This window comes from Vidua chalybeata, chromosome 1 (assembly GCF_026979565.1).
Source record: "Vidua chalybeata isolate OUT-0048 chromosome 1, bVidCha1 merged haplotype, whole genome shotgun sequence".
NCBI classification, from domain to species: Eukaryota; Metazoa; Chordata; class Aves; order Passeriformes; family Viduidae; genus Vidua; species Vidua chalybeata.
The window spans coordinates 115,614,755-115,631,672 of NC_071530.1; the positions used below are offsets into that span (position 1 = coordinate 115,614,755).

A 16,918-nucleotide genomic window follows, 5' to 3' on the forward strand; every position below is an offset into this window, starting at 1 on the left:
TCTGGAAATGTTCCCACTTCTAGAGTCATGTTCCTTACTCTGAAGGTGACAACAGTACAAGAAGATAGGATAGCCTATTTATGACTTTTTTTTTTTTTTCAAATTGTCGTCAAAAAATTCTCCCTTGAGAGTTTACAAATACTCAGCTTTGAAAATCTATCAGCCATGTACTGCAAAGGCATGATCTTCCTGCCAGGAGCTCACACTGTGGCTGCTTCCAGCCTGCTGGCAGAAGGCAGTTTCTGCTGTGGATGCAGATGCAGGACAGTCCCATTCAGCTGTTGTGGCTCTCTCCTGGTGAGTCTAATCAGTTTATATATGTTTGTGTATGGTGCTCTGTTAGGTCTGATGTAGAAAGGTAGGTAAAAATCTTCATTGGCTTCTAGGCAGAAATTCTGGGAAAAATAAAAAAAAGACAGAGAAATAAATCAGTTTCAGGGATATGAATGGTATAGTCAAAATTCCAGTCTCACGAGCTTTGCTATTTTAATCAAAGATTCCAGGAACCTAGAACCAGAGATTACTCAGATGTCTCTCTCTTTTTATTTTACTTTTTAAAAATTAATTTAGAGGAGTTAAGTTTGAAAATAGGACTCAGCTGTCCACATGTGACTTTAAAGTGGAAAACTGCTGAAGACAAATAAAACCTGGCAACTTTCCCCTATTTATTATTTGTAAAATCTCACTTAAGTTAAAGCTGCCCCCATGGTTCTGAGCACCACTTCACAGATTTCAAACTTTAGCAATGACTAAAGCAGAAGACTGTTTTTCAAAACTCTCAGATCTCAACTACCTTTCCTCTAAATTACTCTGTGTCCTTGGGCACATCACTTACCTCCTTTCATTTTCATTTCTTTAACAAAACCATGTAGCACATGCTTGTATGCCAGAGGAGAGGAGAGGCTCTGCTCATTATTTTGAACTCTGAGCAAAACATGAAGGCTTCCTCTGCTAATTAGGGTATCAGCCTTATTTATTCAAGCGGTGACATGTTTTTGAATGAACTTTGGATCTTCATGTTGCTATCTAAGCAGTGCTACATAGACAGCAGGAAAAATCTTTCCTGCATCTTCAATATTTAACAATATGACTGTACTGATGGCATAAACATGGATCCAGGCGTTTCACTGAAGAAAGCTGGAATTACAAAAGGCTTTGTGTCTGCAGAGGGTCTATGCTACCACAGGTATTGTGCTAGCACGCTGTGTGCCCCCACCCCCAGCCCATATTGCAAAGGTTTTGCACTTTTTTTACTTTCCACTGAAACTTGGCACTATGGGAGCACCAAGGTCAGCATATATGCTGTGCATAAAGCTGGGAAATTTTCAACTCCATGTATCAAAGTATGAGAAACTTGAATGTTCAGTGGAAATTTTCTTCATCTTCCTTTCTATTTTATTTTTTGAAGGTATTGGAACCAGGCAGATTGTAAGGTAGAGCTTCCTAGAAAGCACTTTAGAGCAGCATCTGAAATGTGTGATTCTTGGAGCCTTCAGAGACTTCTGCATTGCAAAATGTGTGCCCAGCCTTCTGTGAAAAAGTGGTGCATGGAAGATCACCTACTTGTATGCTTGATTTAGCTAAAGAACATGGTTTATAAAGATAACAGAGACATCCATCCTTGATGTAATTTAATCCTTTTTTTTCCCCAGGCAGTTGTGTATACACCCTGCTGTTTGGTAAATGCAGAGTTAAAAGGAAAAGTATTTTGATTTGAGTTTGAATTAAACATCCAGCCTCTGGACATGGCTCTGAGTTCTCTGGTTCTGCCTGCTGTGTGTACTCAGTGTCTGCCATTCACATCCTCACTGCTCAGCTGGCCGGCAGTCTGGAAAATGCTGATGTTCCAAGGGTTACTGGATTACAATTGTTCTCTGCAAACAAAATTCACATCTGTTCTGACAACTTATTTCAGCCTGATGCAACTTGAAAAGGTCGAGATTAATCCCAGAAAATCAGACTTCTATTTGAAAGGCCAAATCAACTTTAATTGTAACACATGGCTATTTGTATTGGCATTTAGCTGTAGCCGTTTATCCTTCTTTCCACTGGTATTATTTGTTTCTGAGCTTGCTACTAAAGCCTACAATGCCAGCTGAAATGTTTTAAGTAATGTAACAAAAATAACAGCTGACATCTTTCCTTTTACAGGTTTCCACTGACCCAGGGTATTTTGTGTGCATGGCTTTTATGACTTTTGTTTATCAGCAGTCTGGGTAAAAAAAGTCATAGAAGAAAATGTTGGTTCATTTTGTAAAGATTAATGGTGGCTACTATACCCTCCTATCCTGTTGGCTTTATCTGTCAGAGCCCGAGGGGATGAACCGCGTGCTCTGGAGTTCTGCCTCCTACCCAGTTTGGATCCCAGACGTTAAGGGGTTTAAAGCCCCTTCGCATAACACCAGTTGCAAGCTGTGCTTTTCCATGTCGGTGAGGTGACTAAGAGCAGCAGCCCTCCCCTAGGCATGGTGTAACACCTCTCTAACTACCCTGCTTCTCCTGGCAGCTGCTATCAGCTCAGCCGTTCAGCCATCAACTGATAGCTGAGCTCTCAGATCCCCTGAAAAGTGACAGGATGAAAGAGACTGATTTGGCAATACTTTGCTCTTGCTGTTTGGCCTGGAGAAAGATACTCTAAGTGGTAAGATTGTTTAGCAACAGCTGGCAAGCACCCGGGTGTGAGCCTGATTTTCAGACATGACAAGCACTTACAGGAATGTTGCCAGATACAGCTGTTTAAAAGCCTTAATAAACAGCAAGTCAATACTAATCTTTGCCAAATTAATCTTTTCCTTGACAGCCCATCAGAGCAATTATACTCAGACTCGTTGTAAACACACAATTGTCAGAGGGTAAGGATCTTCTCTGCAGTATACTGTGGATTTTTGCACACAGATTATTTTCCAGATAGGTAGGCTTGCTTTTCTTTTCCTCTTCCTCTCTCTTTTTTTCCCTTTTTTTCCCCCTCTCTCGTTTTATTTTCAGGCATATTATATGATTGCCAGCTTGGTATTAGCCTGAACAAAATTTCTTTGTAAAGTGTCTATCACAGCAAGTCCTTAATAGAATGTGAAATGATGACAGTCACAGGATCCATGCAGATGCACATTTGCTAGTGGGTTTCTCTAATTAGGCAGTAACTGTGACAGACTCTGAAATGTTACAAGTCATTGTTCTCACTTGTCCTCTTGTTGGTGAAGTAAGAGCTACATTTGAGATGTGATTTAATGTGCTGCTGGGTAATAATAAAATACATGGGTTTGCAAAGGAAAGCAAATGGTGTCTGTGAGACCTGACACAAAGCACCTTGTGTTCTCCAAGGTGCTCAGCACCTCCTGCAGCACTGCCAGCAAACTGCTATACCCACAAAATAATATTTTATTTCAATGCAAAAGGGCTTGAAAACACCAGAAAAAAATAATTAACAGGGTAATGGCTGTTTATCTGTCTACCTGCCTATCTATCTATCTATCTATCTATCTATCTATCTATCTATCTATCTATCTATCTTTTTGACTATATCTATACCTCTGTCTGTGACTATAACTGCCTCTATACCTACCTATCAATGGGAGCCCAGAGGAGTAACTCCTGTATGGGCTACATAACATCTCTTTAGCTACTTCTCACAGTATGTGCAAAATACAGATTTTTACCTACTCCATTTTCCCAGAGCACAGAAAGATATCTCTGTGGATCTGCCATGTTTACAGGACTGGGGAGAAAGGCAAACACAGACTTAAAGATGGTAGTTCAGGGTGGGATGATGTCTCAAAAGGCTAAAGAAGGTAGTAAGAGTGTGTTTTACCTTCCAGTAATGAGCTCTTTTTTTGTTGGTTTTCCTGTTTACAGAGGAGCCTCTCAGGGAATATTTGGCAGACACCACTGGAATCAGGAGCTGGTATTTGGTGAGAGAGAGAACAGTGGGCATGAATACATTGCATTTCCCTGTGAATGGCTGGGGCCCTCTATGAATACATTACTTGCTGCCTGTGGATGAGTGTGAGGGGAAAATCCTATGGCAGACCCATTTGAATTAGAATTTGGCTTCTTTGGTCAGAGGCAGCAGCTGGATGAGATTTCTGCTTGGAACACATGTGAGTCTGGGGATAGAGAGACCAGGATATCTCCTGTCACCAGAACATGGCACACTGAGAGCAGCAGTAAAATCAAAGAGCTTTTCCTTTTTAAAACCTCTGCTTACCTTGTGCAAGCAGATGGGATTTACAATGTGCAGAGTGTGTATGTTGCCAACTTTGCATTCTGTCCACCATGTTTTAAAAATAATTTAAAAGTGTATTATTTTCAATGAATGGCAGACAATTTCCTTTGGTTTCTATCACTCTGACAGATGTTTTTATTATAATTTCTTGCTGTTACTGTGTTGCTTCCATGTGCAGGTTGTTTAGTTCCTGTGTGCTTTCTCATTATCGTGGTTAGGCCAGATGGTGACTTACAACCAGTGACTGGGTGTCTGTGTTACCGTGGTGCCTAAGGCACAGTGCTGCAGTGAGGGATGGGGCACATCCTCCCTTCAACTCCAGTGGAGTTTCACCTGCTTACAGAAGGATCCCAACCATCTATTGGCAAATTATATCTGTCAATACACAGCCGAAAACAAACAGCAGACTGCCCATGGCTGGCAACCGTTTATTTTTCTGAGGTCAGACATGAAGAATTGACATCTATGGATTGAAGTTGGATCTTTCTTTTGGGAAAAAAATGGCTTCAGTACACCCATGGCCAAAAACTGGTTCTTCCTGCACAGTTGGAGAGACTGTGTGCTTTCTGCACAGAGCAGAGACCGGACACAGAACCACACTCAGAGCACTGGATGGGTAAAGTGCTGCGCAGAAAACACACCACAGGTTCCCGTGCTGACAGACTGAGAGACACCAACTAGCCAGAGGTTCATACAGAATAAGTATTTTATTCATGATGTATTTTTTTTTTATTTACATTAAAGTTTTCTTGTATTTTGAACTCTGCTTGGATACCGAAATTAACAACTTTATGTGAATGCGCACCTGCTCTAAAAGAAATGAAGATAACACAGTTCTTTTCCATAAAAGAAAAAAGAAAACTGCCTGTCAAAATCAAAGTTGATTTTTCTCATTCCCAGCAATTATCTTTCTCTTTAGAATTAATATGAGTGGAAAATGTAGTTTACTGTAATATAATAAATAGAAGACATTGGGTAATTAGTAGTGCTGGTGTATTTCTGAAGTACTAAACATACAAACAATAAACTGTGAATTTAATCACAAGTTCTCATACAGTTTCAAGACAGGAAAATTAGAGCTCTCAGCTACAATTATTTGAGTAATCACATCTGATCTGCATTATTTATTAGTTATTACATGCCAAGTGATTCCGATTGTACATTGCCTGAAATCATTCAGAAGCAAGCACGCCTTTGTTTCTGTTTTATTTTATAAAGAAAAAACAATGGCATTGCCAAATGTGTATTCTATCCGAATTGCTTCCTTTATTTCACACAGAAAATACAAGTCAGTGGTCGTGTCCATTAATGGGACAGGCATCTGGGAAAAAATAATCCAGAAATATATTTTCAGAGCTAGCCCTGATCCCAAATGTTGACAAAATACCTTCTTTTGGATATTTTTATCCCTTTCCCTGTGGCTGTTGAACTTACCTTTCATTTTAGGATTTATTTCTGATATACTCCCTAAAATTCTGTAGGACTTTTGCATATACAATAACATGGCTGAAGCATATTTGGTAATATTTCTTTTGGTAATATGTTTATTCCACTTGACAAATTAACAAAACATGATGAAGTTTCAAGAAGCAGTGTTATGCAGTTTTATTCAGTTAGTTCTGTTGGTTCAAGTCTTAGTTTTGGGCAACTTCCTGCTACAATGCTTTAAAAGGGAATACTTAAAATACCTTTCTTTATTTTCCATAACAACCAAAGAAATAGAGAAATAGTTCTTGGTTACCTTCATTTTCTGCCATTAAAGCAGGTTTGTTGTTATATTTGTCACTGTAAAAACTAAATAAAGTATTCACATCATCAGTTGTGAACAATTTGTGCCAGCAAAAGTTAAAGCGTCAAAGAAACCTCTTTAAAATGCTAACAAATTTACTTACAAACACCTATATTTATTATTTCATAAATAGGCGCAACAGGTTCCATAAAAAAGATTAAATACAGACACAGTATGAAGAAACAATAATACATAGCCATATGTAGAGGTTATAATTTAGCTGTCTCCAATCTGTTTCTGCATCTAATAAAATATCAGGTAAGCATTTGGCAGTTTTATACATAAAAGGACTTAAATGACGTTTACTAACCAGTACACATAAAGTGATTTTCTTTAAAAAAAAAGCATTTTTTTAGGCAGTACAAAATAAATGTGTTTGCTCTTTATCAACATTAGATTTTTCTCCTAAGTTTTTTGTATTTATTTAATGAGACAAAGCCAATATTTTTAATTAATATAATTTGGGACTACTTTACTTTTTTTCTCCAAATACTTTGAAAATATAGACTATCAGTCAGTTGTTTAAAAATGAAGTAAAAATATGAATGTTTGCCAATTTTACCCTTATTGTGAAATCAATAAACTGGAATGAGCCAGTTTCAATTACAATTAGCTACAAAAACATTCACATTTTATACTCTAGGAGAGTGTAACATAGATGCTATTTACAAACTTGCTATGACTGCTACATCAAGCCATTTAAAAAGTCTTTAGTAGTTTCATATAAACACCCATTATGAAAAACCAATGGAAAATCCAGGACTTTTATCCGAGACATCTACAGTTGCTAAGGCAGTTACTACCGCAGCACTTCACAGCAAAAACCAACATAAAATCTGAATGGTCCAAGTTTCCTTCAGGGAAGAAGAAAAGCAATGTCCGTTATAGGATCTCAGGGAAGGGGTGGAAAGGAGAAAGAAAGAGAAAAAATGGGGAAAAAAAAAACAAAGAAAAGGAAAGAAGCAAGACTATTTTTTCCAGAGTGGGTGACCCACAAGCTCAAATAGTCCTAAGTGCTTAGCAACTTGTGTTTTCTAATAAAATGCAGAACTGCCTTGACTGCATAAAGCAATCCATGATGAAAAGACTTCCCTGCATTCCTCAGTGAAAGGAAAGGAGAGGTGTTTCAGATTTTCAGGTAAGGTAGAGTGCTTTGTCCCTCTGCATGCCCCTGTTCAAAGAGAAAAAGAACAAATGTGACTTTTTTTTTTTAATACTTGAAAAAATTTTAGTTCTATTCTTCAAGAAAAAAAAAAAAAGATCAGCCCACAACCCCACTGCATGTCATTAATTCCAAGCATAACACTGAAGTACAGCTGCATTGCCATGGTAATAATAAGAAAAAGTCATAGTGACTTATAGCAATCTGGAGACCACATCTGTCGTGAAAACTGCACAGGACTGGGACATGGGTTTGAGCACTGGTTTGGGGTAACCTGCACTAGTGGGCTGGTAGCACTGACTATCAAAAACTGCTTGGAGCTCTGGATTTAGAACAGGCCTTGGAATGATGCTCCATAAGAATGATGCTCCATAAGTACCCTATAAGAAGCAGCCACTTTCCTTAGAGGCAGGAGAGCTTCGTTGCATGAATGTGGGTGTCAATCACTTACTGAGCCTCTGGCATATTTGATTTACTAGTACAGATATAGCCAAAATGTGTTGGATTGGCAGGTTCAGGTAAGCACTTGCAAAGGTACAGCAGGAGCTTAGCAAAGATAGTTTAAGGTCACACACATGGATTTACAAAGGCTTATCTACACAGAGTGCGCTATCTACAGGCATATCTGCTCAGAGAAAGCTGCTGGGCATGGAAAGTTACACCCACTGCACATCTGGAGAGCACTTCTGGGAACAATGGCACGTTGCTTTGCTCCAGAACAGACCAGGAATCAAATCCACAGGTGGCTGTGGCTCGTGTGGACAGAGGACAGTCTATTCAGAGCTCAGTGTAAGTGGTTGTAAAAGCCTGCAGGCTGGGTAGACTTCAACGAGGGCTTGCAGCACATGTCAAGACACAGTGGTAGAGCACAGAAGTGAAACTGTTCTGCTGAAAAGAGGGCAAGTCAGGGGGCAACAGTGATAGGTATGGGAAAGAGTGATGCTGCTGTTCAGGCTAGTTAAAATCTGCTTCAGTGTCAGCATGGTGTAGCGAAGGTGTTATTCTGAAGTAGTAGCCAGAAAAAGATTTTTATTCAGTTCTAGTTTGAGTTCCAGAAACACTTTAAAACAGTAAGGCAAGTGAAATTCTCAGTTTAAGTAAATGTAATGGATGAAACTGGTCTTTAGCTCTGCTTTCTGTCCATTTGTCTGGGCTAGATGTGGCACAACAGCTTTTATCTGTCATTGCCTTGGGGATTCAGGCTAAGTCAAGGGGAGGTCAGGCTGGTGGCCATGTTCACAAGGCACAACATCTATAATTTAAAACTGAAAAGATACCTTCTGTTCAGTCTTAAATGTTTCCAGGCAGTTCCTGGCACAGTAACATGGCTCCACAAAAACCATGCTGCCAGAAGTTGAAGGTTTGAAGTGGTTACTAACCTTATATTGAGGCCATAGGGCTCCTACAGGTATGGTGTTTTGTTGCTGGTTACAATCATGTGTTCTTCATGCCATTCTCTTCCATGTATCTTGTATCCCATGTATCAGCCCTGCTTCTCACTGATGTGGTTTTTCATGACCCAAGCTAGTTATTTTCATGACCCAGACTAAAAAACAGTTCATGTCATTTGCCTCTCATTGAGACATAGTGTTTATGAAACTTCTTTCTTACTCCTCCCTAAGATTTCAGTTCTGATCTTCTGTGGAATGCAAGTTCTCTGAGACCTAGAAAATGTATGTGCTGTGATAAGGTGACAACAATGTCTAATAAATTTATGTATTGAACAATTGTTCTCCCACAACAGACTAACTGCTGAATAAGTACAGGGCCTTCACAGATACACTCCAGAAACACTGTAGGGAAACGGGCAACAATGCTGTCCCCAAATTCTCTATCATATACTTGTGTCATGAATGTTGCTCAACACAAGGTGGCATTCACTGGCTGCTTACCCATTACTGCAGTAGTCATTATTCCAGTCCACAGTCTGTGCTGGAGGATTTCTGCACCCTGAACGAACATACTCCATTGCTTGGGTAACAACTTGTGCAGCTGTTGATGTTGGATTGATGATATTCTGATAATCAGGCTGAAGAGTAAATCCCTAGAGGAGAAAACAAGTACATTACAAAGTATGGAAAAAGAGTAACAGGTTGGGTGCATTAAAAAAAGTAAAAATGCAGACTGTACTGCGCAATGGTAGAGAATACTTCTTTTCCAGGTGTGATTTTGATTATAAAACCTAAAATAGGCAAAAATGTGTAGCTGCTTTCTAAGCTTTAAAACCTTTCTTCGGTTTGAGAAATGAAACGCTGCCAAAGCGTTCACTGTTACACAGTCACAGGATGGAACTAAAGGAGACAGAGCAGAAACAATTCAAAACCAAGAGAACAACTCAATCAGCACTGGGACAAAAAGGTCTGTTTGCTCCTTGGAGCTTCCATTTAGATTAAACGTAAGCATACACACTAGTCACTAATTCCCAGAATATGCAACAGAATCTTTTTGAAGGATGTAGGCAGCAGGTGGCTGACTGTTTTATTAGACTACACCTATTCACGTATTGTTCTCAAAACCCTTTTTCTTCATTCAGTCACAAAGGGACCATCTGCTGCTTCTTTTATTTGCACTTCTCTCTCAACTAAACGGAAATTCAACCAAAGCTTTTTAACAGTTGTTGGACTAATGTAGTGAAAGTAGCACAGAATAACTTGCTTTTGAAACCAAGGAGATAACAAAAAAAGTGGAAGTTACAAAGAGACATCTAACCAGCTCCCTGAATTTTCTGTCATATGAAAAGCCATAATAATTTTTAGCTCTTTTGATATATTCTGATGTTTAAATATTGTGTTTCAAACCCAGGAGAACACTTGAAATTTCAAGGCTACTGTATCTGGTTCACCCTGTACATCGTGCTCCTGTAAAGTAGGAAGAGCTATCTATACTGAGTAAAATCATGGGAACGTTGTATGAAAGCAATCGATGTCTACTGAAAAAATCCAGACCAAACTCCTTCCTGGGGCAAGGGCATACAATTCCCACTGCAGTTATCTGGATGCATAGCTACTAAATCAGAAATGGAACTTGCACCAAGATGCCTAGTTTGGAAACTCATTCTTTCCAGTCGAAGCCCATATACAGAATAGATAGAAGTAACTCTCATAGCTTTTTGTTGATTCAGTGTTAGTGCATTGTGTGTGATTGCTTTTCTTACACAGCCTTCATTAGGACAGGAATTTTGTGGACAGATTTTTTTTTTCCTGCAGATTTAAGAAGGCAGCCATGCTACCTTTTGTCAAGATAAATAAATATTTTCAGCTTTCACTTGTCCCCCTTCATCCACAGAAATTACCTTTCTTCAAATGGAATGTCACTTCCTTCTTCTCATCTCTCTTCCTCGGCTGTTCCCTGAGGTCCTGCAGGTGTTTTGCCCCACCTCTCAAGTGCACTGCCACCTCACTCCACTCATCCTGATCACGGGTTTTAGTCTAGGCCATAAATGACTGCAACTTTATTTCTTAATCTTTTCCATACGGAGAATACCCTGAGTAACACTTCAGTACCTTAAACACTCTTGGAAACCTCACTTTATCCCTGTTGACTCCAAGAAACAGACTATTAGTAGTGAGCAAGTTTACAGCTGAATTCTGCAACTAGTTGCCATGCTATTTATATACTGCCCCAATAAAGAGATTAAATAAAGCCTTCCCGTGGTGGGTTTTACACCCATGGGGATGGTAACCCCCATGCTCTGTACACTGCCTTTTCACCAGGCTCTAAACCTGTGCAGCAAGCTGCAGAGACAACCCCCATACCTGCAACAGATCCAAAGGAAACAGTAATTGAGCCGATTTCCTAATGACTTTAATTGGAGTTTTGTGTAATTAGAAGGCAGAAAATTTGGGTTTGTATACCACTGACATAATTTTTATACAAAGCATCAAACATAAGGTCTTTTTAATTTAGCTGTAAGAGGAGACCAACCACAGAAACACATCCTACACCCAGGCACTCAGATTTACCTTTGGTAGCAAATCCCCTGACCTATCATATATACAGGAAAAACACTATGTAGGGACAATTGCCAGTAGCAAAGCGTGCAAGTGAGCAGGCACAGAGACTCAAGTACTCATAAAGTCATAAAACGGTTTGGGTTGGAAGGGACCTTAAAGATCATCTGGTGGGGAGAGACACCTTCCACTAAACCAGTTGCTCATAGGTCCATCCAATCTGGCCTTCCACTTCCAGGGAGAGGAAACAAACTCCACAAACTCTCTGGACAACACTTATGCAGCAAGGAGACAGTTCCTCCAAATTCGAGGAAGAGACCACCAGTACAATATCCATTCCATTTCTTCTGGACTTAGGATAAATAAATAGCTTAGGTGTCAGAGAATGGTCCTGGGTTTTAACTCAGGAACTGGGTGAGGATGTATTCTCATATTTTTTCAGGTTTTCTGTGTGACCGCAGCCAAATTGGTTTGGCTCTCTTCCAGCAAAACATGTGTGCACGTGTGTTTGAACTGAATTGGTACCTCTCATGTTAAGGTTGGGGCTGCAGAGCCAAATTTAATTCTCCTACCTGCAAAATAAGGCGTAACAATGCTTTCATCTTGTACCTGACAAGTCTATTTAGTTTACGGCTGCCTGGGACTGGGGTTTGTTTCTTAGGGCACACTCAGGTGATAAATGCTAACATGGTGCAGGGGCATCTGAGCCAGGCTCCAGTCCCAGAAGGGTCTCAGTGGTCCCTCTGGGGGTTGAGGGCCACCAGAATAACTGCACCATGGGTGATGGAAAGCATGCTCATCATTAAAGCCAAGTCATTTAAGCAACCTCAACTCAGTATGAAGGACTGATAAGGTATGGTACTGTTTAAGATACAAACAAAAATTACTTCAGCTTTTTCATCAACAGAAAAAGCTCTGAAAATAAAGATCTGTAGAACAGAGAGAAACAGCCTTGTACCAGGCTTGTGGTAAATATTTGGGTATTATTTATGTAAGCCCTTAACAAACAATGATGAAATAAAAAGTGCTCAGAAAATGAGTGCTTTGAGGTCTAATTAAACAATGCTGAATGTTTTTGCATTGTAATGCTCAGGAGAAAATCATCAACTGTTTTGCAACATGCCTAGAATTTTAAATTTCATTTTCTTGTCCCAGATTGAAATAAAAATAGGGAACTTGATAAAGATTAATTTGATGTCAGGAGGGACATTTGCTCTTTAATTAGATTTCTGTAGCCCTAGCAGTTGTGTTGTGCCACTGTAGCAGGTCCTAAAAAGCCTGCAGCAGAACTAAAGAGTGATCCTCATCTCCACACTTTACTAGGAACTAATTTCATTTCCTGCCTGTCTGGAGAGGTATTTTCAACAGGCATCAATGTTTTTGTCTTCACAACTGATTTATTCATCAATCTCAATGTGATATTTTAAACCTTTAAATTACATCCAAATCCTAAAGCATCTGTTTATTACACAAGGAAATTGAAAATCTGTCTGTGTGATATCATACAAAAATTTTTCCTTAAGGTTATAAAGGAAGTTGACAGATATTAATGATTTTTTTTTTCTCTTGACCTCATTCGAAGACAAAGCTTAACAAAAAAGAAGAAGAAATCTGGACAAATACAGCAAGTTCCTGAGTTTGCTGTATATAAAATATATACCAGAAAAAATGAGGTTATTATTTTTGCCAGGCTATGCAATCATCTTTCTGTATACATTTATTTTCTAAAGGAAAAGAAATACCTAAAAGTAGACTGAAATGAATTATTATTTAAAAAAAAAAAAAAGACATACATTAATCTTCTGGTGCTTCATTATGCATAGGTACTTGCAGCCATGGCTACTAGACATGAAGAATCTAGTTTTGCTTCCTTTACCTGTGAACTGAAATGGGACAGAGTTGGACATGGGACTCACAATCCCATGCAATGTGTGGGGGATGGATTTGAGCAGGGAAGGTGATGCTTCCAGTTGGGCTACTTAAAAGGGCTCCTTAACAAGATCTGGGTGTATTAAGGAGGAAGTGAATCCTCATTCTCATCACTCTTCACACCAAAGAGCACAGTGAACAGGCTGGATAGAGGTGCATGCTCAGAAAGAGGCACAAATGTCTGTGTGAGTAGAGAAAGGAAAGAATGACCTTACAAGTGAAAACAGGCTGCAGCTTCAGCTGCTGTTTCAGCCTGAACTTTGGAGAAATTGAATGACAAGGGTTAATAATCAGATCATCTAAGGCCAACTGAGTAAAAATTAAACATCATGTCAAACCTAAGAAACAAACTGGAGAGAAACAACTCTGTAACAGTCAAAAAATTATACAGTGATAAGATGCTCATATGAGCATTTAATGAAAGAAAAATCACTCTACTGTGTGTCTACCTATATGTTAAAGGTGGATAAAAGAAAAACTACGATTTTGACTTTGAAAAGTAAAATTTTAACACAGCTCCTGTTAATGAAGTTAAGAAAAATATAATTAATTTCAGAATTAGAAGTTAAAGAAAATAAAAATCAAGATTTAATTTTAAGTATGAGAATAGAACTAATTTTTTTTTTAATAGTTTAAAGGATTGTCACTGTAAACAAGTACCCCAAAGGTCTACAGTAATGACCCTTTTAAAATTTATTCATTAACTGTTGGAACAGAAGAGGAAAAAGGCAAAATAATCTACTTCCAAGAAGTAACAATTTAGTTAATTCAGAGAAGTTTGTTTAAAAGAAATTAAAAAATAATTACTAATGCTAGGCATATGACCAGAATGCTAATACCAAAATTTTACATTGCATTTCAGAACAATTTGGATGCATTGCATCAGCTGCATACTCCACATAGTTAATTGATTTTAAAAATAACAGAAATTGTGCAGTCACTGAGGACTTTTGGCTACCAACACTTCTAATTTTTTTGATGTTCTGTAGTTTTTGTGGCTCCTCAAAGGAGATTGCCCTTCTCCAGCTGGCAGTCACCCTTGATATGGCAGCTGCACACGTGCAGGCAAGGAGTGCTGGATATGGAGAAGGACATGTTATTCCCTGTAGAGCTGATAAAGATCAGCTCATTGTCCTGGAAGCAGTGGGAACAGAATTCTCTCCCCAGGTCAGCACTTCTTATCAGTTCCTCCTCAAAGTTTGCATAGAGGAGTTTGTGAATTTCACACACAATGTTTTTTGGAGAACTGTGTTCCTGCCTGCCAGGACTGAAATCTGGATGTCTTTGTGGTTTTTCTTGGAATTGGCAGTTCTTCAGACATTCTACAAGATGGTCTTTGATATGAAGCTATCCTCCTTTTCCTGGAGAAAATGACTGACCAAATGTCACAGAGCCAGAGTTCAAGCAGGGGATTCACAGAGCCTGCTACTGTTGAGTGTCACACTAGTGAGCCATGAACTATTTCAAAGAGGGATGTTTGGAAAAAAAGGACAAAAAAAAAAAAAAAGAAAAAAAAAAAAAGAAGAAGAAGAAAAAAAAAAAGTGAACCCACAGTTGATGATTTCTGCTTCTAACATGCCTCCAGCACAGTCTGCAATGAAGGCACCCAGGCAGGTGAGCCAACAACTGCAGTAGAAAACTGCTCTGCTGGGAAGCTGTTGGCAGACCTACTCTTCTCTTGCCTATTAAGCTCCATGCTGCAGTGTGACATGACGAAATTTGCCTCTTTTTTTTCTTAGAGTGTATTAGTCTATTTAGTATGAATAGTGCAGAGGCTTCCAAAGAGGAAAATTACTCCTGTTGCAAGTCTCTCCCTAGGGAGCAGTATGTTAACTAGCTTCTGTTCTTGCTGCCTTCATGGAGTCCTTGGAAAGGTTTATGGTGGCCATACCTAAGCATGGAGGAAATAAAACAACCTCATGGAAGAGGAAGTGAAAAAAAGTTGGTTTAAAAGCAACTATTGCTCTGCTTTCTCAGAATTCATATTCTTCCATTCTTCTTGGCTTTTTATTCAGAAGAATGTTCTACACAGTGCTGTTTGGGACTGAACATCACATCCAGACCTCCCCTTCCCTCCTTACCACACACCAAACAGACAGTGTGGTGCCTCCTCTTTCTCCTTCCTGCTGTTGACTCTGAGCTGCTGGGAGAGCTCAATTTTTTCTCCCACTACATCTTTTCCTCTTTAACAAACTCTGTGATCCAGCAGAGTGTTTGCTCTACTTCAGCCAGAAGGGAGAGCAGAGTCCTTTGACAATTGAGTCAGAAAGGCCCTTACTTTTAGGTTGTAGTCTCTTGACTTTTTGCTATTTGCCTCCTGGTGCCCAACCAGTCTTCTATGTTCTAACACAATATGAAATCCTGGTGTTTTGTTTTCTATGATTTCTTGACTAAAAAGGGTAATACCTAAGAAACTGAGCAGGATACCACTGTTCTGTTCTATTCTGTCATGGCAAATCATGGTATTGTTAGTACACCTCTAGCCCTATAATGTAATTCACATTTTGCTATATTTAAATTCAATTCACAAACTCTATAAGCTGTTGTATGTTAAAAAAACACCCAAACAAATATTCCAAAGTGAAATGACATAGATTTTCGAGAGCTTAAAAGCTGCATGACTGTAAAGCAAAAGCAGGAGTGTAAGAAATATAAATTGGCTTGTAGATATTACACAGTAATTGAAGAGACATGTAGGTGAAGCACAGCAGTGAAGCATTTCAACAAGTAACAAGCACCTTGAGTGAAACAGAAATATCTCACCACAGTATCCTCATTAAAAGCATCAGCCTTTCTGACTAAGTAATATGAGTTGGTAGAAAGCATTTGACCTAAAATTTTGTGAGTTTAACAGGAACACAGAGGTACAACATTTTTACTTAACTATAATTGTCATTAGTTAAAAAAAATGACTCATCATGATAAAGGTGTACATTCTGACTTCTAGAGACCAGTTTTCTACAACCAAGTTGTAGAAAACTTAGGTTTTTTCTTAAGCTACAACCAAGTTGTAGAAAACTTAGGTTTTTTCTTAAGCTAGAAACAAGTCAACTGTGTGCTATATATAGCACAGATGACTGAAAGTACTTTCAAACCATGGATGCACACACCTTATGCTACAAGCTTACAACTTGTCAAAATAAACATTAGCAGATTCATACTACATTACATTTTCTTTGGTAGAGAGTTTAGAGTAATGCCTAAGTGTTCATTCATACAAAAATGATGGTTTATGTATAAATGTGTAAGTATTTAATATCTGCATTACATCTTTTGCTAGCCCCAACTCTACCATTAATTCACTAAATACACACAGATTTTCAAATCTATTCAGTAAATTATGCCTAACAATTCTGGAAAAGACATAAGGAATTCTGCATTGGACAACTAATATACAAGTGACACTGAAGCTGGCAAACAATCTGAACTTGGAAGACTGAATCCCTGTGCAATAAAAACTCGTTGAAATATAACTACAGGATCTCAACAGGTGGCCGTCACAGCTGTAATTTCTCATGTTTGGTAAATGAACCAGAGTATTGCTTTGTCTCTCATTGCTCTGAGCCTTCAGGTTCAGCCAGGATTCCTCTGGGCTTAGGATCTCCAGACAGACCCTCCTGGCTCACCTGCCTAGGACTTCCTCTAGCTAATTCCAGCTGCCCAGGCTTGGGGTCAGCTCCTGAGTTTCTCTGAGACTTGAGCATGGCTCTCCTGGAACACTCACACTAACTGCAGGAAAACCTCCATAAATACATGACTCCACATATGTGTGGTCATAAGTCTGTTGAGCCTGTTTTCTTTGATAGGGAAAAATTGACTGAACTAGGAAAAAGTTTTGAACACTTTACAAGTTTTCCTTCCTGATT

General features: G+C 38.9%; 1 protein-coding gene across 1 annotated transcript in view; it reads right to left on the reverse strand.

The window, feature by feature from the left end:
• Positions 1-4,829: 4,829 nt before the first annotated feature.
• TOX (thymocyte selection associated high mobility group box) overlaps positions 4,830-16,918 on the reverse strand; it is a 218,325-nt gene continuing 206,236 nt past the window's right edge. The window contains exons 8-9 of the mRNA XM_053933107.1: positions 9,066-9,217; positions 4,830-7,182 (exon numbers count right to left, since the gene is read on the reverse strand). Of these exons, the coding sequence (XP_053789082.1) occupies positions 7,146-7,182; positions 9,066-9,217 (189 nt within the window). The 3' untranslated portion in view covers positions 4,830-7,145. The remainder of the gene's footprint in view (positions 7,183-9,065; positions 9,218-16,918) is intronic.